The 23,068-nt window shown below is 50.5% G+C and overlaps 1 protein-coding gene and 1 pseudogene across 3 annotated transcripts in view; both read left to right on the top strand.

Moving 5' to 3' along the window:
* Nucleotides 1-23,068, top strand: part of LOC100596141 — a 240,503-nt pseudogene that overhangs the window by 131,795 nt on the left and 85,640 nt on the right.
* The window catches only part of MED15 (mediator complex subunit 15), an 86,376-nt gene that overhangs the window by 9,462 nt on the left and 53,846 nt on the right, over nt 1-23,068 (top strand). For 2 of the 3 annotated variants that reach the window (XM_030815798.1, XM_004092973.2), the window contains exon 2: nt 21,440-21,527. In XM_030815798.1, the coding sequence (XP_030671658.1) occupies nt 21,440-21,527 (88 nt within the window). Of the gene's footprint in view, nt 1-21,439; nt 21,539-23,068 lie in introns of all 3 variants that reach the window. The other variant, XM_030815799.1, reaches the window with a different exon arrangement.

Below are 23,068 nucleotides of genomic sequence, written 5' to 3'. Positions count from 1 at the left end.
GAGGCTGAGACAGGAGAATTGCTTGAACCTGGGAGGCGGAGGTTGCGGTGAGCCGCAATCACGCCATTGCACTCCAGCCTGGGCAACAAGAGCGAAACTCCGTCTCAATAAATAATAATAATAAAAAATAAGTAAATAAATGAATGTTGCTGAACCACAGCAGGACAAGACAGACACACCCCCTTTTTTTGTTTTTGTTTTTTGGACCCTAACAGCAGAGGAAGAGCCAGCTAGCAAGCCCCTTTTGATCTTTGGCCTCTGCCAACCAGTACCCCCCAGACCTTAACCCCCAGCCCTACCAGGTCCCTTTTGTAAGTGACTCCACATGCCTACCACAGTTGCAGGCCCTGACATCCACCCTGACCAGAGGTCTTCCAGCTATTACTGCTGTTTGTGATGCTGTGGCTGTGGCCAGTCAAGGACCCATGCTGGGCATCCCGAGGTAGGAAGGACCATGACTATGTGATTATCTCCTTGCCACTATCATGGCAGGGCTGTGGGGTACTAGCCCCCTTTAAAGCATTCCTTGGGACAGTAATTTCTGTTAAATATCTGGAGGGCAAACATTTTAAGGAATCTTAATGAATTTTTAAAAATTCAAGATGAAAAATTTAAATCATAAAGCCAAATAGAATAAAGACCCTTATGTCCATATACCCACCACTCTGCTTCAGTGATTATCAACTCTTGTCTCATGTACTTGACCTCCACACATTATTACTATTTTCTGAGAAAGAGTCTTGCTGTGTTACCCAGGCTGGAGTGCAGCAGTACGATCATAGCTCGCTGCAGCCTCCAACTCCTGGGCTTAAGTGATCTTCCTGCCTTAGCTTCCCAAGTAGCTGGGACTAAGGGTAGGTGCCACCATGCTGGCTAATTTTCTTATTTTTTTTTTTGGTAGAGACCAGGTCTTGGTTTGTTGCCCAGGCTGGTCTTAAACTCCTGGCCTCAAGTGATCCTCCTGCCTTTGCCTCCCAAAGTGTTGGATTACAGGCATGAGCCACTACGCCTGGCCCTCCCCAGTTATTTTGATGCCCAGACTGTTTTAGTGGCTGCCCACTGTCTGTGGATTCTGTTCTTAGTCTTGATCCTTTGTGCAGTGTCTGCACCTGCCTGCCAGTTCCTTGACCTGTGCTCCATCACACCAAGCTGGCAGTGGATCCTCAGACAATCTCAGTTCTTGCTCCCTGCTGTGTGTCCAGTTTGTTTGCCTGCCTAAAAGGTCCTTCCTTTCCGTGGCTGAGCAGTGCAGCCGTTCTCCAAGGAGACTGGGCCTTCCGCTGCCCCCACCACCCTGCTCTTTTCACTGCCCCCACCCCGCTGCTCTTTTCACAGGCTTCGTGAGGAGTTTCCAGGTTGCACTTGGTTTGTTTGAAGGCTCATCTCCTCCTAGTCTGAACTCGTCAGGGCAGGAACTTGAATCAATCATTTCCTGCCTCTCAGGAGTGCTGTAGCAGGGGGATTCCTAGATCTGTCCAGTGCCAGTTTCCTGAGTACTGCTGTAGGCCCATTTCAGCTGCTGTGGTGATGGGGGCTGTCCTGAGGGGACATTCACCTCAGGTAGAGATGGCAGAAACACCACAGGAAGATGCAGGCAACCAGTCAGCTCAGCTGGGGGCACTTAAATTAGATCCCTTTTTTTTCTGGAAGGCCTTTTGGCAATACTGTTTATCCCAGTACCTTAAAAAATGTCCATTTCCTCCAAGGGCACAATCAGGAAAGTATTCCAAGCCTGATGGTGATGAGGATGCTCATTGCCACATCATTGTCTCAGGAGTGGGATTTGTGAAACAGACCAACAGTGGGAGCTTGGTTAGAGTTGTAGCTGCAGGTGATGGGCTCTGTGCTGCTATTGACATTGACGTGAGGGACTGCCATAATGCGTCAACATCGACAAGCGCTTGTTACCAAGCAGGATGCGTGGTACAGGCTGAGTTTTATTAAACAGATGTCTTTAACTGGTATGAATGATTTTAATTTTTTCTTTGTTTGAGATGGAGTCTCGCTCTGTTGCCCAGGCTGGCGTGCTTGGTGACCTCTCTCACCTGGGCCCTCAATGCCAGACCAGCCTTCCCAGGATGATTCCATCCTTTCCATCCCTGCAAGGGAGCTTGAGACCCTTTCCCTTTCAGTTTGATACTGTCCTTCCAAGTTACCTTTCTTCATGTTGGCACGAGAGCTTTGTGCCACAGCATGCCCTCTCTGGATGCTGTAGTGGCTGGCTCTTCCTCTGTCTCTGTGACCCTCTTCCCTGGTGAAGCTTTGACCTTGGCTTCATCCCCTCCAGATGACCCCTGATGGTTAGCTCAGCCTATGGTGGCTCCAGAGCCCTCATTGAGTGCATCCTGACATGAACTGAACAGATTTAAGTATTTTTTGCCTTGCCAACAGCACTGGAAATTGCTTGAGTGTGGGACCTGGACTCAGCTCTGTGTTTCTTGTAGTTCTTAGCACAATATCTTGGCCTAGATGAAGTACATAATAATTATATGTAGGGTTGTGGAAAGCAGTGCTGGCTTTAATTAAAGCCTGCCATGGTTTTGTCCATCAGTGCTACCTAAACCGTTCTGAACTTCTCATTTTGAACTTTTTTCCCTCACAGCTTGTGATGGTTGATTTTCTTTTTGAGGCATTTATTTGTTTATTTATTTGGCAGGGTCTCACTCTGTCACTCAGGCTGAAGTGCAGTGGCGTGATTGTGGCTCACTGCAACCTCCACCTCCTGGGCTCAAGCGATCCTCCCACATCAGCCTCCCAAGTAGCTGGGACCACAGGTGTGTGCCTCCATGCCCGGCTAATTTGTGTATTTTTTTGTAGAGTCAGGGTTTTGCCATGTTGTCCAGGCTGGTCTCCAACTCCTGGGCTCAAGCGATCTGCTGCCTCTGCCTCCCAAAGTGCTGGGATTACAGGTGTGAGCCACTGTGCCTGGCCCTGAGACATTTATTTAAAGACAAAGGGGAGTACAGGCTAGAGAACAGAGGAGAATAGAATAGCGGCCAAGGCATAATTACCTCTAAACCATCACCCCATAAGGGAGATGTTTCGCCTCAACTTTAGTAATGACTCTTTCTAGCCTGGGTGCAGGGCTGTTAATAGAGGCCCCGTGATTGGGTTAAGCAGCTTGAGGTGCAATAACTCTGTTATTTAGGGCAGTGAGTCCTTGGAGAAGACGCTTTACCTTCTTTCCAAGCCCCATGTCTCCTTATTTTTTTTTTTTTTTTTTTTGAGACAGAGTCTCGCTGTCGCCCAGGCTGGAGTGCAGTGGCGCGATCTCGGCTCACTGCAGGCTCCGCCCCCCGGGGTTCACGCTATTCTCCTGCCTCAGCCTCTCCGAGTAGCTGGGATTATAGGCGCCCGCCACCTCGCCCGGCTAATTTTTTGTATTTTTAGTAGAGACGGGGTTTCACCCTGTTAGCCAGGATGGTCTCGATCTCCTGACCTCGTGATCCGCCCGCCTCGGCCTCCCAAAGTGCTGGGATTACAGGCTTGAGCCACCGTGCCCGGCCTTGTCTCCTTATTTTGAGGGTTTTTTTTTTTTTTTTCTTGAGACAGTCTCGCTCTGTTGCTCAGGCTGGAGTGCAGTGGCCTGACCTCGGCTCACTGGCGTGACCTCGGTTCACTGCAACCTCCGCCTTCTGAGTTCAAGTGATTCTTGTGCCTCAGCCTCCTGAATAGCTGGGATTACAGGCCTGCGCCACCATACCTGGCTAATTTTTGTATTTTTATTAGAGATGGGGCTTCACCATATTGGCCAAGCTGGTCTCAAACTTCTGACCTCAGGTGATCTGCCTGCCGCATCCTCCCACAGTGCTGGAATTACAGGCGTAAGCCATTGCACCCGGCCTGAAGTTTTTATTTTGAGAATATTTCAAATGTACAGAGTTGCAAGGACAGTAAAAGCACTCAGGCATCCTCTTCCCTGGGATTCACCAGTTCATTCTCACTTATACTGTCTTCCCATACTCCCTGGGGGCCTCCTCCTTCTGGGCTCGGTTTCCTTTTATTTGTTTCTGTCTTTTTAATTTTAATTTTTTTTAACTAGCCCTTCTCTTTGGCAGGATTTGTTCACTTTTAATCCTTGGCCCCAGCAGCTTCTCTGAGCTCTGTGCCTATGAATCTGGGGGAGAGATAGGGGCTCACACAAGAGTGAAGTGTGAGCTGGAGGGCTGAAGGGGAATGAGGGACATCTGGGCCAAAGGCAGGGGACCAGCAAGGCCCCTACCCCTGGAACTTCTGTTCTTCCCAGCCTATGTACCCCTTACTTCTTATGTTGGTGGGCTCTGGGGGTTGGGTGAAAGCACTGCTTGTATGTTAAGAAGTGACTCATCCCACGTCCCCGCTGCCCTTCTCTTCTGCTCTTTGCTCTTTCCAAGCTTCCTTTCAGCCCTCCTCATCAGACATGACCTTCGAGGAAGTGATCTGACTGCCATGTGTGAGATGGAGCCCCTGTTGTGAAGTAGAACTCAGCGTTCGTCCTTAGAAGCCCCTTAGGGTCACCATACATCCTGCAAGTGCTGTCAGTCTGCTTTGATTCGTGTGAGGGAGAAGTCCCTGCCAAGTGCTCTGCAGTAGGCATTCAGGCCAACCAAAGAACAGGGCAGGGTCCTGAGGCACAGGCTCAGAGCTCTTGCTTATTTCATGGGGTGTTTAAATTGAGGTATAATCCCTATCACAGTGAACGACACGCGTGCCTCCAATCTTGAGTGTGCCACCAGAGAACTGTTGATACTCCCCAGATCTGCACCCAGCCAGGGCAAACTGTGCACCACTCTTCTGACTTCCATGGCCAGGGAGACATTTGGAATCTCTGTGCAATCACACTTTGTGCCATCTTTTTTTTGAGACAGAGTCTCGCCCTGTTGCCCAGGGTAGAGTGCAGTGGTGCAATCTCGGCTCACTGCAGTCTCGACCTCCTGGGCTCAAGCAATCTTCCCACCTCAGCCTCCCAAGTAGCTGGTACTACAGGTGCTCACCACCACGCCCTGCTAATTTTTGTGTGTTTTGTGGAGATGGGGTTTTGCCATGTTTCCCAGGCTGGTCTCAAACTCCTGGGCTCAAGCAATCCACCTGCTTCAGCCTCCTAGAGTGCTGGGATTACAGGCCTCTGTGCAATCGTGTGTGTCATGTGTGAAATTTATCTTCATTTATCCTCACAGGCAGCAGTTGTTCTATTTTTTTTTTTTTTTTTTTTGAGACGGAGTCTCACTCTGTTACCCAGGGTGGAGTGCAGTAGCACAATCTTGGCTCCCTGCAACCTCTGCCTCCTGGGTTCCAGCAATTCTCCTGCCTCAGCCTCCCGATTAGCTGCGATTACAGGCACATACCACCATGCGTAGCTGATTTTTATATTTTTAGTAGAGACTGGGTTTCGCCATGTTGGCCAGGCTGGTCTTGAACTCCTGACCTCAGGGGATCCACCCACCTCGGCCTCCCAAAGTGCTGGGATTACAGGCGTGAGCCACCAGGCCCAGCCTGTGTTTTGTTTTTTTTTTTGTTTTTTTTTTGAGACAGAGACTCTGTCGCCCAGGCTGGAGTGCAGTGGCACGATCTTGGCTCACTGCAAGCTCCGCCTCCTGGGTTCACACCATTCTCCTGCCTCAGCCTCCCGAGTAGCTGGGACTACAGGCACCCACCACCACACCCGGCTAATTTTGTGTGTGTATGTGTGTGTGTTTTAGTAGAGACGGGATTTCACCGTGTTAGCCAGGATGGTCTCCATCTCCTGACCCCGTGATCCCCCTGCCTCGGCCTCCCAAAATGCTGAGATTACAGGTGTGAGCCACCGCGCCTGGCCTTATTTATTTATTTATTTATTTATTCCTGAGACAGAGTCTTTCTCTGTTGCCTAGGCTGGAGTGCGGTGGCTCAATCTCACCTCACTGCAGCCTCCACCTCTGGGGTTCACATGATTCTCCCACCTCGGCCTCCAGAGTAGCTGGGACTACAGGCGTGCACCACCATGCCTGGCTAATTTTTGTATTTTTAGTAGAGATGGGGTTTCGCCATGTTGGGCAGGCTGGTGTTGAACTCCTGACCTCAGGTGATCCACCCACCTTGGCCTCCCAAAATACTGGGATTATAGGCGTGAGCCACCGTGCCCAGCCTGTTCTTGTTTATGACGTGTTATTCCATGGAGGACTCTGTTCCAGATAAGTCTTTTATTTTGTGCCTAATGAACTTTGGTGTTAGTTCCAGGTGTTGGCTACATGAAGGCAACCCCAGGAATGGCTTTGGTCATGTCTTCTTGTAAATATATGCACTTAATTCTCTGGGCTGTGCACCTAGAAGTTAAATAGAGGACTGGGTCAGGGGATGTGTCTCTTAGCATGTTCTGCTGAACACTGTTCCCAAGTGGTACCAGTTTACGTTCCCACCAGCAAAATGTGAGGGAGTTCCACTTCCTAGACATCCTTGTCAACACCTGGTATTGTCAAGGAACCTGTCTATAACAGGCACTCATTGATTTTGAATGCACACTGAAATTTACTGGGTGCAGTGACAGTAGGAATGGAAAGGATGATTAAAAAAAGAAAAAAAAGGAATGGAAAGGATGGAGGGAGGGAGCTCATAAGGAAATAAGTGGTAGGATTTGGTGATTCCATGTGTGAATACTCGTGTTCCGTGTGCATGCGTATGTGAGCTTGCAGGAGGAAGGGAGGAGAGAGCCACTGGTATGCGCTTCACCAGTTCTCCTGCCGCAGCCTCTCTACTGATCTGAGGGCTGGGTGTAAGGTGATGATGTGGAGAGTGGGTGCGGGTGAAATTTCCAACAGTTAGTGGGAGATGGGGGAAGCAAACCTGGGAAGAGCAGGCTGCTGCAGGAGCAAGTGGGTGGGCCGTCCTGAAGGCTGGATGAAACCCATCTGCCTAGGTGGGGATGGCAGAAGGGGCAGAGCAGAGAACTCCAGAGCAGGGCTGTGGTGGGCAGAGCAGATGTGAAGGAAGACTGTGGGATGAGAGGATGGGGCATGGTGGAGCCCCATCAGCCTCCAGTCACAGCAGCCCTGGTCTCGCCTTTCCCTCCTGTTTTGGTCAGTACCTTCAGGACTTGTGGGTGTAGTACTTCATTCCATTCCGGATAACATTGTGGAAGACTGAAAAACAGGAAGGTGTTTTCCATACTCTCTCCAGAGCTGGCTGTTACTGACATATTGATATATTTCCACCAGTCCTGTGTGTGCTTATAGCTTGGTATGTATGCATTTTAAATATGTAAATATATATACACATGTATTTTTAAAGTGAAACTAGGCTGAGACTGTGAGTTCAGTTTTGAGTTACGGGTTTCCCATGGCTTAGGTTGTGTTCTCTCCCCAGATGGAGTCTGGCTGGGACCTGCATGCTCACAGCCCAGGTTCACATGAGGTGTGGATCATGCACAGTCATCCCACGGGCTTGAGATAAGCATTTGACTTCCTTTTTAAAAAAAAAAAAAAAAAAATTCATTATGGACTTTTTCAAGTGTTCCCAGAAGTAGAGATAATAGAAAAATGGTCTCCCAACTACTTTGAGAGTTAGCAACATATGGCCAGTGTTGCTTCACCCACCCTTCCTCATCACCTCCTGGACTATTTTAAATCACATCCCAGACACCAGATGATTTCAACTATGAGTACTTGAGTGCAGATCTCTAAAAGATCGAGCTTCCCCAACCCCACCAAATACCACAGAGCCATGTGAGATCAGCATTTGGGTTGTCAGATCTCCTTCTTGCCACATGCTTGCCTGGTGGTGAATGGGACCCTTTCAGGCTACACCTAGGGGAGCCCCAGGCCAGCACCAGGACAGAGATCTTGAGGCCTTTCCAGCTCTGCTGGTTCTTTAGAAGTCAAACCAACAGATTGGAGTACGTGAAGGAAGCTCGTGTATTCTTCTGAACTAGCTTAGACAACAGTACACAGTTTGAAGGGCACCAGCCTTTTCTGCAGGTTAGTTCTTTCAATGATCTTGTTTACTGGGAGTTGAGAGATCTTGAGGATAGAGGCAAGAAAGCGTCATCAAGCAGCCCAGAGGGGTGTACAGTGTTTGAAGTCTCCTATATTGGTATGATTCGAGATTTTCTTTCTGCAAGACCAAAATACCCTTTCCTACATGTGGGTGGAGAGTTAAATTCTGAAGTATATATTTTTATCTTGTTAAAAAAATACTTTTATGTTTCTTTAAAAAGTAAAAGAACCAGAATGTAGAAGTTTCAGTAAAGGAAAAAGTTGCAGTCTGTTGGGGATACAGTTTGACAAATGTGCTCCCAGCTGCCTGAGAGATGGAGAGGCCAGATGTTTGCTTTGGTTACATTGATGACTGAACAATCGGTATCTCATCATTTCCTGCCTTAGAGATGAAACCACCTGGGCACTGGGGCAGTAAATTGGCTGCAGGATTGGAAGAAGTCCAAGGACAGTGTGGGATGCCACCCTATAGCTGTCTAGAGACCTAGTGAAGGTCAGAAGGCTGGATGAGAACAAGCGCTGCACTGATGGAGGACAGGGAAGGGGCTTTTCTGGCTGGGAGTGTGGTGAGGCATTTGAGCTGCAGCCAGAAGGCACCTCTCAGATTGGTGGGGGTTGGGGTGGGGGTGGGAGGAGCTGCTTTGCCTGTGCCTTTGGCCTCACTCATCCTGAGGTCCCTTCCAACTCCATCCATACTCTGACTGTGGGGCCACTTGCAGAAGGAATATGTGGCAGGTTTTGTTTTGTTTTGTTTTTTGTTTTGAGACGGAGTCTAGCTCTGTCACCCAGGCTGGAGTGCAGTGGCATGATCTCAGCTGACTGCAACCTCCGCCTCCTGGGTTCAGGCGATTCTCCTGCCTCAGCCTCTGGAGTCGCTGGGCTTACAGGCGCCTGCCACCATGCCCAGCTAATTTTTGTATTTTTAGTAGAGACGGGAGTTAGTAGAGACGGGATTTCGAACTCCTGACCTCGTGATCCTCCCGCCTCGGCCTCCCAAAGTCCTGGGATTATAAGCGTGAGCCACTGTTCCCTGGCCTGTGGCAGTTTTTTGAGACGCTCCTGGGGGTCCAAATTGCTAATAGAGGAGAAGCTTCCTGTCCCTGTGTTGACTGAGACAGGAAGGTTTAGATAGGTGAAAGTGGTCTGGGCGCAGTTGCTCACACCTATAATCCCAGCACTTTGGGAGGCCAAGGTGGGTGAATCGCTTGATTCCAGGAGTTCAAGACTAGCTTGGGCAACGTAGTGAGATCCTGTCTCTATAAAAAATAATTTGAAAAAATTAGCTAGGCCTGTAGTCCCAGCTACTCGGGAGACTGAGGACGAAGGATTGCTTGAGCCTAGGAGTTGGAGGCTGCAGTGAGCTATGATTGCACCACCATACTGCACCCTGGGAGACAGAGAGAGCCTGTCTCAAAAACAAAAAAAAGAAAGGTGAACATGAGTTTTTTTTTTTTTTTTTTTTTGACATAGTTTTGCCCTGTCCCACAGGCGCGGGCCACCACACCCAGCTAATTTTTTGTATTTTTAGTGGAGATGGGGTTTCGCCATGTTGGCCAGGCTGGTCTCAAAATCCTGGCCTCTCAAGTGATCTGCCCACCTTGGTCTCCCAAAGTTTTGGGATTACAGACATGAGCTATTGAGCCTGGCCGAACATGACCTTTCTCTTTTTTTTTTGAGACGGAGTTTCACTCTTATTGCCCAGGCTGGAGTACAGTGGTGTGATCTCAGCTCACTGCAACCTCCGCCTCCCGGGTTCAAGTGATTCTCCTGCCTCAGCCTCCTGAGTAGCAGAGATTACAGGCATGCACCACCATGCGTGGCTAATTTTGTATTTTTAGTAGAGACGGGGTTTCTCCATGTTGGTCAGGGTGGTCTCAAACTCCCCACCTCAGGTGATCCACCTATCTCAGCCTCCGAAAGTGCTGGGATTACAGGTGTGAGCCACTGCACCCAGCCACATGACCCTTCTTAATAGCTATTGTTCGCTGAGTATTTCTCTACGACACTCTTTATGTGCATTTTGTCTTTTAATTTTAATTTTAATTTTTTTTTTTTTGAGACAGGGTCTTACTCTTTCACCCAGGCTGTAGTGTAGTGGCACAATCTTGGCTCGCTGCAGCCTCCGCCGCCTCCTGGGCTCAAGAAATCCTCCCACCTCAGCCCCCGAGTTGCTGGGACTGCAGGCATGCACCACTATGACTGGCTAAGTTTTTGTATTTTTTGTAGAGATGGGGTTTCACTATATTGCCCAGGCCAATCTTGAATCTTGAACTCCTGGCTCAAGCATGAGCCACCACACTCGGCCTCATTTAATTTTTAATTACTTTAAATTTTATCAACATAATATATCACATGAACTGTAAAAAGACAAGAAACTACCGTGGTTCCCATTCTGCCAGTTCTCCCCAGAGGTAGCAACTGCCTTTACATCTGAGCTTTCTTCCGGCATATACCTCTAATTCTAGGTAATAGGCGCATGCTGCTCTTGCAACTTGGCGTTTTACAAATTATCTGTTGGCTTGCTCTGTAGCTCCTTTCCATCGCCATTATCTCTGCTTCTCCTCCCTCATTCTTCCAGTATTCTACTTTCTACATAAATCAGTAATGAATGTTTACATTTTCTGCCTACACAAATGATATCCACAGCTGAGCATAGTGGTGTACTGCAATTGCTTGTTATTTTTTTCCTAGGAAAGAATTGCCTTTTGAACACTATGCCCAGTTTTCTGTGTATCTATTCCTATTCTTCCTTTATTTTCCGGTTGCCTCTCAGTACAGTTATCTTCAGGCTCAGTGCTAGTGGGCTGTCAGTTTCAGTTCAAACCCCTGGCCTCAAGTGATCCATCCACCTCGGCCTCCCAAAGGAGGCGGGCGGTGACCCTCTTGGACCTCCCTTCTGGAACCCTCTAGGCAGTGGCCGCAGGCGTGGTGTGACAGTGTGCTTGTCTATTGTTTGTCTGTCCAGACTAGGACTGTTGTCCTCCTTTGTCGGGTCCCTTGTTTTCTATATCCTGTGTCTCATCCTTTGTGATTTATTCCCTCATTCTGCTAGCTTCCTGAAAAGGGACTCCTGGGAATTAACTTTCTGGAGACCATGCCAGTTTGAGTGCATCTAGGCCGCCTGGTGGGACATGCTAACTGGGGGATTTAAAATGACGTTACACTGCGCTGCCGTTGTGCTGGCTTGTGCTTCTGTCTCCTGAGGTGCTGGCTCTCAGCCTCACATGACTTGTCTTGATCCCCAAACCCAAGTCCTGCTCTACTTGGGAAGTTCCTTTGAGTCATTTCAGGGGAATCTCACTCCTTAACACTTCCTGTGCTGGAGTGTTTAATGTTCACTCTTTGGGCCTCTAGTTTTATTTTTTTCTCCTGTTTTCTATCTCTTTTTCTTTTAGCTCTGCTCTCTTAAGTGATTTCCTCAATTTTGTCTTTGACCTTTCACTGCTAACGTGCTTTTATTTCCAATAACTCCTTTTTTTCCTTTTTTGTAATCTGACTTTTTTTATAGCACCCATTCCTGTTAAATGAATACAATGTAGTATAATATTTATATATACTATAATAAATTCTACTTTTTTTTTATAAATTTTCACTTTATTGCCCAGGCTGGAATGCAGTGATGTGTTCATGTCTCGCTGTCACCTCAACTCCTGGGCTCAAGTGATCCTCCCACCTCAGCCTCCCAAGTAGCTGGGACTGCAGGCGCGTGCACCACCACTCCTGGCAAATATTTTTATTTTTCGTAGAGATGGGATCTTGTGATGTTGCCCAGGCTGGTCTCAAACTCCTGACTTCAGCTGGACGCAGTGGCTCACACCTGTAATCCCAGCACTTTTGGGAGGCCGAGGGCAGGTGGATCACAAGGTCAGGAGTTCGAGACTAGCCTGGTGAATATGGTGAAACCCCGTCTCTACTAAAAATAAAAAATTAGCTGGGCATGGTGGCACGTGCCTATAGTCCCAGCTACTGGGGAGGCTGAGGCAGAAGAATCACTTGAACCTGGGAGGCAGAGGTTGCAGTGAGCCGATATCGTGCCACTGCACTCCAGCCTGGGTGACACAGCGAGACTCTGTCTCAAAAAAAAAAAAAAAAAAAAAATCAAACTCCTGACCTCAAGTCATCCTCTTGCCTCAGCCTCTGAAAGTCCTGAGATTACAGGTGTGAACCACTGCACCTGGCCTAATAAATTCTACATTTCCTTCTTCTTGCTGAATTTCTGTTACTGCTAAATTACTCTTTTCTTGTGGGGTCTTTATTGGCCATGTTACGGCGTCTGGCTGCCCTTGGCTGGTTGCTCACTCTGAGAGGGGCCCTCCAAAGCCTAGGAGTCTCTTCCAGCACGTGGAGCTTGTTGACTGGGAACTTCATTGAACGCTCATCTGGCTGCAGATTCTGAGTCCTTCCTCCAGAACAATGGTCCCCAACCTTTTTGGCACCAGGGACCGGTTTCACAGAAGACAATTGTTCTATAGACCGGCAGATGAGGATGGTTTCAGGATGAAATTGTTCCACCTCAGATCATCAGGCATTAGATTCTCATAAGGAGCATGCGACCTGGATCCCTCACATGCACAGTTTACAGTGGGGTTCGTGCTCCTATGAGAATCTGATGCCACCACTTATCGGACAGGAGGCAGAGTTCAGGTGGTAATGCTTGCACACCCTCTGTTCACCTACTGCTGTGAGGCCTGGTTCCTAACAGCCCACAGACCTGTACTGGTTTGTGGCCCAGGGGTTGGGGACCCTGCCCTAGAGCATGGTCTTCCAGACACCAGGCTGCGGGTGAAGACCTGGCTGCCAGCCTGCTGCTCACTGGGATGGAGGAGGCTGATGGGCCAGTGGGTCTCGGCGGTTAGCGGCATCGATCTAGTCACTTAGACCAGAGCACAGATGACCACACAGCCCACCTCTCTCAGTGTCCTAGCTGTGCCTTTTCAACTGGGTGGGTTGGCCCCCTAGTCCAGTGACTATCCGTTTCATGCTTTTCCAGAGAGTAAACCTCCTGTGGTCACCTGGTGCCGGAGTAGCTACCCACAGTGTGAAGTTGGGTGTGAGGGATGCAGGGATAGCTTTCACCCTCTGTCCCAGAGCACTTGGTGCAGCCTGGCCTCAACCTGGCAGAGACCTAGGGCTGTCACTGGGTGGGCGCTCCCCCTCCTCACTGTTACTTAAGACTGGTTTCTTGTTCCTCTTGCTGTGTACATTACCAGTGGGCCATCAGCTTTGCAGCTTCTAAAAGGCTGAGGCCACCATTTCCATTCTTCCTGGTTTTTTTTTTGTTTTTTTTTTCTGTGGTTTTAGTTAGGTTTTAAGATGGAACGGAATTAAATTTGCAGGTTTTGTCCCTCATTTCAACTTGGAGGTTCATATCTGTTATTTATTTATTTAGAGACAGAGTCTCACTCTGTTACCCAGGCTGCAGTGGTGCTATCTCGGCTCACTGCAACCTCCACCTCCCTGGTTCAAGCGATTCTCTTGCCTCAGCTTCCCAAGTAGCTGGGATTACAGCCGCACACCACCATGGCCAGATAATTTTTATATTTACATATATATTTTTTTGAGACAGAGTTTTACTCTTGTCATCCAGGCTACAGTGCAATGGCTTGATCTTGGCTCACTGCAACCTTCACCTCCCGGGTTCAGGTGATTCTCCTGCCTCAGCCTCCTGAGTAACTGGGATTATAGTGCACGCCACCATGCCTGGCTAATTTTTGTATTTTTATTTTTGAGATGGAGTTTCACTCTTGTTGCTTAGGCTGGAGTGCAGTGGCGGGATCTCAGCTCATTGCAACCTCTGCCTCCCGGGTTCAAGCCATTCTCCTACCTCAGCCTCCCGAGTAGCTGGGATTGCAGGTGCCCGCCACCTTGCCTGGCTAATTTTTTGTATTTTTAGTAGAGATGGGGTTTCACCATGTTGACCAGTCTGATCTCAAACTCTGGACCTCAGGTGATCCACCTGCCTTGGCCTCCCAAAGTGCTGGGATTACAGGCATGAGCCACTGTGCTCCGCTAATTTTTGTATTTTTAGTAGAGACGTTTCACCATGTTGGCCAGGCTGGTCTCTAACTCCTGACCTCAAGTGATCCACCTGCCTCCACCTGCCAGAGTGCTGGGATTACAGGCGTGAACCACCACACCTAGTCCAAATCTTTTTTTTAATATGGGAAAATCTTTTTTCCTTTATAATGTCTGCTTCTGGTGACATGCTTAGGAAACCATCATCCTGATATTGTATAACTCTCCTTCTGTTGTCTTTTGGTCCTCTGTGATTTAGGTTTTTAAACACATAGGGTAAAGGGTCCCACATACAAGCTGTGGGCTCCTGTCCCAGGTGGGCAAGCAGGCTGCACACACAGGCAGCAATTTACTAGCAGGCTTCTTGGGTGAGGTGAAATGGAGCTGCCAAAAATTTATTCTGCCCTATGAGAGTTCACTTGATTGATGGATGTTGTGTTTCTCAAAATTAAAAGAAACTCACAGAAGTTTCCTTCGAGCAGAACATAAATTGGTTGAGAGGAATCATCCTGCCCCCCTGAGGTCAGGAGGGTGAGTCTGTGCCCCAGGGAGGAACGCACCTTCCTGCCTTAGACACCAGCAGAGGACAGAGGAGCTGGCTGTCCTGGAAATTCATGCCCTCATTCCGCAATGGGAAAGTAGTTAGACCAGGGAAAGGGGCCTGGCAGTGTGGCAGGGGGAGCAGTGGTAAAGAGGGTGAGGTCAGGGGAGAGGCCTCATTGAGAGGGGAGAGGGGAGAGGGTGGGAACCAGGGCGGGTGTGGAAGGAAGAGTCAGGGCGTGGAGCAGAGCAGAGCGGGAGTTGGGGTGGGGAGGCCGGTTCATGCCTCATCAACATGCCTGTGTGAGTGTCCTCCCTGCGGGCTGTGGAGCTGGCCTCAGGGTACACTGCAGGTGACTCAGAGCTCCAGTGGGAGGGTGGCTCTGCCTGAGGGAGCTGCACATGCTCATTGGTCCATCATCTGCTGAGGAGGGGTCAACAATAACCTCAACACATGGCGGAGGTGTTTTGGGATGCTGTCCTATTGCACATTTGGGCAGGTTGTTGCCTGACTTAGTTCTTTAACGCATACCTAGCACTTCCTGTATGTCCAGTGCCTTATAATATTAACTACTATCATCCTCAAGGCCACCTGTGAGGTTGGCACTGTCCCCACCCTTTGTGCAAAGGAAGGATAGGGAGGTGCTGCCAGATGGGTTGAGGGCAGACCGGGGCAACTTGCCTCAGGCCTCCCTGGCCTTAACAGGCTTTGAGTTTGATGCCCTGTGCTCCTTCCCTAGGAAGCTCAGTTTGCCAGTTTTTTGCTTTATCTTAGTCTCATTCAGATTACAAGGACTGGGACTGGACTCCTGTTGCCAGTTTCTCAATTTGGAATAGGAAGGAGGTGAGGAACAACAGGCCCATGCTGGGCAGAAACCCTGCAGACCAGGCCAACAGTGGGCCTGTCCTCACTGCCTGGCCCTGTCTGTGCACCTTCATCCTGGCTACAGCCTCTCAGAGCCCCTCCTTTATGAAGAGGCCACGCTTTAGGGGAGGGAGTGCCTCTCCTAAGACCCAGAGCTGGTGAGTGGCTAGGTTGGAATTTGAGCCCAGGCCCCTCCTCCCCTGTCTGCTTCCTGCCAGGCCCAGCTGCCTGCCCCAGCACACGCCTTCCCCCAGGCACGCTGGCCTCCACTGCCAGGACGTGCTTGTTTGAGGCCTGGTTTCCCCCATGGCTGCCACGCTGATTCTCCGTTCTGCACGTCGTGTCCCATCAAAATGCATGACAGTACCACTCCTTGTGTTAAAAAGAGCCAGTTATTTTGCCTGGCAGTGATGACTGCCTGCTGCACACAAAAGTGGACGCCGTTGTCTCTGCTCTCAGGGTGTTCTTGGTATAGTGGGGCTGGCACACAGGAACCAGAGATTCCTCCAGGAAGTGCCACGGACATGGGTGAGGTGGCTACAGGGTTTCTGTGCAGCCGACAGCAGGGGTGCCTGGGTGGGAGCAGGGTGGGAGGCTCTAACAGGCCTGATGGGATAGTCAGGCAATGTGCCAGGCAGTAGGTCATCGTCCCTGGGGCCCTGGGGAGAGTGTGCGGGGCAGGCGCAGGCGCAGGCTCCTCGGTGGGCTCCTGGACAGGCTGCCTGCTCTGCTGGTGAGGAGCGAGGCTCAAGGCAAGCAGGGGCCTGGGTTGCTTCCCACACTCAGTGGCAGTCGCTCACTGGCAGTCATGTGACCTAGGGAGCTGGCAAGGGTGTGGAGGTAGGAATGGGAACGGGAGACAGAGGCCCTTTGGGAGGAGTTGCCACAGATGCAGTGGGAGTTGGGGCAAAGATTTGAACTTTGGAGAATTAAAGGTGGCAGTCAGAAAGTGAAGGGGGTTCCCAAGTTTCTGGAATGGGCACTTGGTGCTGGGAGATGAAGACACCAAGAGCTTTTCTTGATGTATCCTTGCTGGCTGCTCAGGCAGGGTCAGGCAATGCCATTAAGACACACCATGTTCTGGGAACAGTTCTGGACAGTAAGGACATCCTCAAACCCCCTGGTGGGGGAGCTCCAAGGGCCTGTTATGATGAATCGGTCCCCTGGGAGGCTTCAGTCTAAGCTAGATACCAGTTGAACCCTGACTGAGTGCACAGACATAGCTATGGCAACCAGCTAGACCATGGCCAAAGGCAGAGCATTGGAGCCCAGTTCACAGCAAGGGACTGTGTGCTCTGAGCCGGTAACAGTCCTTGTGTTCAGAGGTCTGGCTGGTCGCAACCAGGGAGCGGCCCCCAGCCCCCTTCCTCAGCTAGTGCGAGCACCACCCAGGCAGCCTTGGGTTCTTTGGTGGCCGCCTCAGGCCTGTACTGTTTGCGAACCTGTTGCTTATGTTGGACAGGACTGTGGCAGGACAGCCATCGAGGGTCTTCCCTTGTGAGCTGACACCAGTCTGCTCCTTGCCCTCCTCTGGCTGGACAGGCCCTCATTTTCCTGGCTTGCTTGTGTGGGGGAAGAGCTCACCATGACAGGTTGGTTCTCTGTTCTTTGTCTCAGGCAGTGCTCCTTACTCCATGTTTGGGGCTGTCTCCTTGTGTGATGGTTTCCCTTCATTTTGTGACAGTGGCTCTAGGAGTTTTGTTTTCAGGAGACAGAGACTGAGGAGTAGCCATTCGGGTCTGGCTGCTCAGGAAGGCATGCTGGGGATGGCAGCAGAGCCCAGCTCAGGGAGATCAGAAGAGGGCTTTGAGAGCAGCCAGTGCTGTTCTGAAGGTGGGCCTGGATCCTGCCTGCAGCCTCCCGCAGTGGGTGTGTTAGGTCTAAGGGAGGAAGGAAGGGGACTTGATCTCAGCACGAGTGTGAAATGGGTACCCTCGGGGAGTCAGTGCCCAGGCAGGGGATGCCTCTGAAAAGCGCCAGGCCAGCTGGAGAGGAAAGGGCAGGCATCTGCAGGGAAGTGTGGGGGATTAGCTGCAGAGTTCCTGGGTTCTTTTTTGCTTTGTCTCTATTTTGTGGCACTTGATCTTCAAACTAGAAACAGGAGCAAAGACATTTTCAAAAATACAGTTGACAGAACTGCAAACCGCACAGGGTCTGTTACTGGCCACCAAACCTGCTGGGCCTCCCTGGGTGGATGCTGTGGAAGAGACGTGGGAGTGACATGGCGCAGTGCTGCTATTCTGAGCCCTAGCCTTGCTGGAGGAGCACCTTGCTCCTTGGCCCCACTCTGACCCTCTGAAGCTCATGTGGAACTGGATATTTACCCCAGCTCCTGGTGTTGGCCTGTCAAGACTTGCCTGTTTCTGGCCTCCAGCTTGGTCCATGCTCCTCAGGCTCTGAGTAGCTGACGGTGCCCACAGTGTCCATGTCATCTGTGACGTTACCCAGGACAGGACAGGGCTCGTCTGCCAGCACATCCCCTGGTGTATGGTGCCACCTTGCCTTCAGCTCACCAAGCACGTTTCTTCAACCTGGTCATCCCACCACCTCAAAGCTATTGCACTAAGCTATGTTTCTAGATCTTGTCTCTCTGACTGTGCCAGGTGTCTCTGCTGCACCAAGACAGTGTCTTTCTGGGGCCTGCCAGTCTGCTGACACTCTCAAAAATGGCCAGTAGCAGCTCAAAAGGACTGCTTTTGTATCAAGCCTGGCTTTGCTCTCTGATCGCTGCCGGTGGGCACAGAGCCCATCTGTGTAACTGGTTGTCACTCCCCAGACTCTTCTGCACTCTTCTCCCTCTCTGACTCCTGGCCACATCTGCCACCCACAGCCTCCCCACTCCTTACACAGCCAGCCTCCAGGCCATCCTGCTTGGCCTGCAAGTGCTCCCCTGCTGTTTCTAGTGCTCTTCCCTGGGTCTCCCTATTGGTCCCAGTGCTTTGGGAGGCCAAGGTGGAGGATCACTTAAGGCCAGGAGTTTGAGACCAGCCTGGGCAACAAAGCAAGACCCTGTCTCTACAAAAAAAGTAAAAAATAAAAAAATTAGCTAGGCGTGGTGGCACATGCCTGTAGTCCCAGCTATTTGGGAGGCTGAGGTGGGAGGATACTTGAGCCCAGGAGTTTGAAGCTGCAGTGAGCTGTGTTTACACCACTGCGCTGCACCTGTGACAGAGACGTTGTCTCAAAAAAACAAAAGAAGAAAAAGAAAAAAGGAAGGTGGGAAGAACAAGTATGCCCTTGAAGGGCATACCTGCCTTGAGGGGCACAGATGAGGCAACCTTCAGAAAACAGGCCTGTGCAGCCACTTCTATCAGAAATGCTCACTGACTTCTTGGGGCCTAGCAGCTGTCATCTCAGCCTCTGGGTGTGGAGACCCTGCCCCATGCCAACCTGAGAGCATGAGCACAGGGTCCTCCCAGCCCACCCATGCCTCGCTTCCCCAGGATTCTGACCCAGTACTGCGCGTGAGCTGGTTGTCATTATCCTCCTGAATTATTAACTCTCTCATCTTTTGTGACCCTGGTGACCTCTCCCCTTACTTGTCTGTTCCACCCCTGGATGCCTTGTGAGCAGAAACCCCTTGCTGCCTCCTCGCCTCCATTCAGGCTTCAGGAAGCAGACAGGGAGGTAGGAACTCCAAGAGTGCAGGAGTCTCATTCTGTCGCCCAGACTGGAGTGCAGTGGTGCCATCTTGGCTCACTGCAACCGCCGCCTCCCGGGTTCAAGCGATTCTCCTGCCTCAGCCTCCCGAGTAGCTGGGACCACAGGTGCCTGCCACCACACCTGACTAATTTTTGTATTTTTAGTGGAGACAGGGTTTCACCACGTTAGCCAGGCTGGTCTCAAACTCCTGACCTCAGGTGACCCACCTGCCTCGGCCTCCCAAAGTGCTGGGATTATAGACCTGAGCCATCCTGCCCAGCCCAGGACTGCTTTTTGAATCTAGCAGGGTGGTAGGTCAATGTCATTTTGTTTTTCTTTTTACATTAAGACAGATGTATGCACCTCTCAGCATTAAACCTCCTTTCTGTGATGTCTTTAAGAATCACAGTCGGCCGGGCGCGGTGGCTCACGCTTGTAATCCCAGCACTTTGGGAGGCCGAGGCGGGCGGATCACGAGGTCAGGAGATCGAGACCACAGTGAAACCCCGTCTCTACTAAAAATACAAAAAAATTAGCCGGGCGTGGTGGCAGGCGCCTGTAGTCCCAGCTACTCGGAGAGACTAAGGCAGGAGAATAGCGTGAACCCGGGAGGCAGAGCTTACAGTGAGCCGAGATTGCGCCACTGCACTCCAGCCGGGCGACAGAGCGAGACTCTGTCTCAAAAAAAAAAAAAAAAAGAATCACAGTCGTATTGCTGTAGCCCCCTGTGTACATTCCTTCAGTTTCCTGAGGTTGGCTGGTTGCTGCTTGGAGTAGTCAGAATGCTTTCTAGCATGAGCTGGACTGAGCCTATTCAATTCACTCAGAGGCAAGGCCCCAGAGCCCTGACATGTTTGCTTGTTTCTTTTTTCATTTTCTTTTTCTTTCTTTCTTTTTTTTTTTTTTTTTGAGACGGAGTCTTGCACTGTTGCCCAGGCTGAAGTACAGTGGTGCGATCTCCGCTCACTGCAAGCTTTGCCTCCCGGGTTCACGCCGTTCTCCTGCCTCAGCCTCCCGAGTAGCTGGGACTACAGGCGCCCGCCACCATGCCCGGCTAATTTTTTGTGTGTTTAGTAGAGACAGAGTTTCACTGTGTTAGCCAGGATGGTTGTGCTCACCTGACCTCATGATCTGCCCACCTTGGCCTCCCAAAGTGCTGGGATTACAGGCGTGAGCCACCGTGCTCAGCCTGTTTCTTTATTTCTTTCTTTTTTTTTTTTTGAGATAGAGTTTCACTCTGTCACCCAGGCTGGAGTGCAGTGGCGTGATCTCGGCTCACGGCAACCTCCACCTCCCGGGTTCAAGCGATTCTCCTGCCTCAGCCTCCTTTGTAGCTGGGATTACAGGCATGCGCAACCACACCCTGCTAATTTTGTATTTTTAGTAGAGACGGGGTTTCACCATGTTGGTCAGGTTGGTCTTGAACTCCTGACCTCAGATGATCCACCCGCCTCGGCCTCCTAAAGTGTTGGGATTGCAGGTGTGTGGCACTGCACCTGGCCACTTGTTTCTTTATCAGCAAGCCCAGGGTGGAAGGCCAGGCAAGGAAGAGACCCATCCCACTGGGAAGAAGGCAGGCAGTGAGCACACCAGAGCAGCCCACCCCTGGGAGCCACAGGCCAGGCCTTTCTAACAGATTCACACTTGTTTTTGTCTTTCCGTGTGTGAGTGTGGGAGATGGGGGTGGGGGGGTGGGGCAGCATGTGCTGCATTCAAGGGGTCTCTTGGCTCTTTATCCCCGTGGAGCAGCAGTGTGATGAAAAACCCTTTATAGGATTCTATCTCTTAGTACAAAATTATTGGTAAATGGGTTTTTAAAGATATTTTTCACATTTATGTGGTCTTTCTCCTCTTGTCTCTAGCTAGAAGTTAAGTTGGAGCTTGTCTCTTTGATCCCACATATAGGACCTGCATTGTCCCACATAGGGACAGACCCTTGCCTTGGGAGGGACTGAGAGATGACTTCATGTGGCCCCTTCATTTTATAGGAGTAATCGAATCTGGAACCAGGGAGCTACCATCTGGCAGAGTTCATGGGTAACGCAGGCCACTCAGAGAGCAGGAAATAGAGACCAGCTGGCCACCCAGTAGTCTAATGCGTACTTCCTTGATCCTGAACTGGTTGTGAGCCATCCCTAGGGGCTAGCCCCCGTCCCCTCATGCCAGGGCTCTCTCTTTGTTTCATGGCGGCCACCTTTCCTGTCCCTTTTTTCTGATCACCCTGTTCGCCTTCTCCCTCACTCAGTGGCCTATCCTTGCTCTCTGTTGAATGCCCCTTCCTATGTGCCTCTCCTGGACCTCAGCCAGGCTGGTGTGCTGGGGATAGCACCTTGTCACCAGGGGCAGCTGCTATGCAGGGCCTGTTGGCCAGGGCCCTGCAGCGGTGGAGTCACTGGTGTGTGCAAACGTCTCTTCTCCTTTTGTGTTTCAGCGAGGATGCCATGAGGAAAGCTGGTGTGGCACACAGTAAATCCAGCAAGGATATGGAGAGCCATGTTTTCCTGAAGGCCAAGACCCGGGTAAGGCCCTAGTAAGTGGAGCCCCTCTGGCAGAGAGGCTTGGAGAGGAGAGCGTCACAGACTCTGGAACCCCTCTGTTGGGTGTCCTAGGGTGTAGGGGTGGGGTGGTTTTGCTCATTGATTGATCACAGGCACAGTTGGTTTTGCCTGCAGCAGTCTGGGTCCTCCTGTGTGTCCATGGTACAGGGAGGGCACTTGGGATGCAGGCCCAGCCTCTGGCCCCATACCTCACTGCCGTTACCTTCCATCTGTGGTCAGCCCCTGTGAATCCTACGGGAAGCTTGCTCAGGCCCCTAGCTGGTCCTGTGGAGGGGATCAATGCCATGAGCAGGAACCTGGTTTGTCCTCAGTCCCTCCTAGGGGTCCTTACCTAAGCCCTACAGGGCCCTGAGGCATGGGCCCAGAAGCATTCCTGTCCCCTTTTGCTAAGTGAAGAAGGTGATGCTGATCTAGAACTCGCCACAGGTGGAGTGGAGAAGAAGGATTTCCACTACATGTGGGCTCTGTCCCTGGGTGGGGCACCACACTGAGGGCTTTATGTGACCACCTCCTTTCATCTGTGTGTGCTCCCTGGGACAGAACCATTTTACTAGAAATGAACAAAACACATATGCACTTGTGTGCACGTGTTGCAAGGCAAAGCTGCAAGAGCACAGGGACTGAGGTGGGGTAGAGTGGGCTCTGTACTATGGATACGTGTGACTGAGGTGGGATAGAGTGGGCTCTGTATTATGGATACGTGTGACTGAGGTGGGGTAGAGTGGGCTCTGTACTATGGATACGTTTGATAAGCTTTTTCTTTTTCTTTAAGAGCTTTATACGGTTCACCCTTTAAAGTTTACATTTCAATGGTCTTTAGGATATTCACAGAGTTGTGCGGCCATCACCAAAATCTAATTTTGGAACATTCATTAATAAATAAAAAGAGGTGCAGCTTCCCTGTGTTGCCCAGGCTGGTTTCAAACTTTTGGCCCTATGCCATCCTCTTGCCTAGGCCTCCTAAAGTACTGGGGTCACAGTTGTGAGCCACCAAGCCTGGCCTAATTTTAGAACTTTTTTTGGGGGGGACAGGGTCTCACTCTGTACCCAGGCTGGAGTGCAGTGGCATGATCTCAGCCCACTGCAGCCTCAACCTCCCGGGCTTAAGCGATCCTCCTTTCTCAGTCTTCTGAGTAGCTGGGACTACAGGCATGTGCCGCCACACCCGGCTAAGTTTTTTATTTTTTGTGGAGACGAGGTCCCACTATGTTGCCCAAGCTAGTCTTGAACTCCTGATCTCAAGCTATCCCCCTGCCTTGGCCTCCCTAAGTGCTGGGATTACAAGTGTGAGCCACCATGCCCAGCCTTCAGCATTTTTAAAGAAACTTTATACCTGTTAGCAGTCACACTCCCTTTTTCTTCAACTCTCGGCTACCACTTATACTTTCTACTGCTGTAGATTTGCCTATTCAGAATTTTCCATATAAATATAATTGTACAATATATGGTTTTTTGTTTATTTGTTTTGTGTGTGTGTGTGTGTGTGTGTGTGTGTGTGTGTG

The sequence above is a fragment of the Nomascus leucogenys genome, chromosome 7b, assembly GCF_006542625.1.
Source record: "Nomascus leucogenys isolate Asia chromosome 7b, Asia_NLE_v1, whole genome shotgun sequence".
Lineage (NCBI taxonomy): Eukaryota > Metazoa > Chordata > Mammalia > Primates > Hylobatidae > Nomascus > Nomascus leucogenys.
Note: the sequence above shows the minus strand (reverse complement) of the source record. Positions and strands in the feature narration are given on the sequence as shown.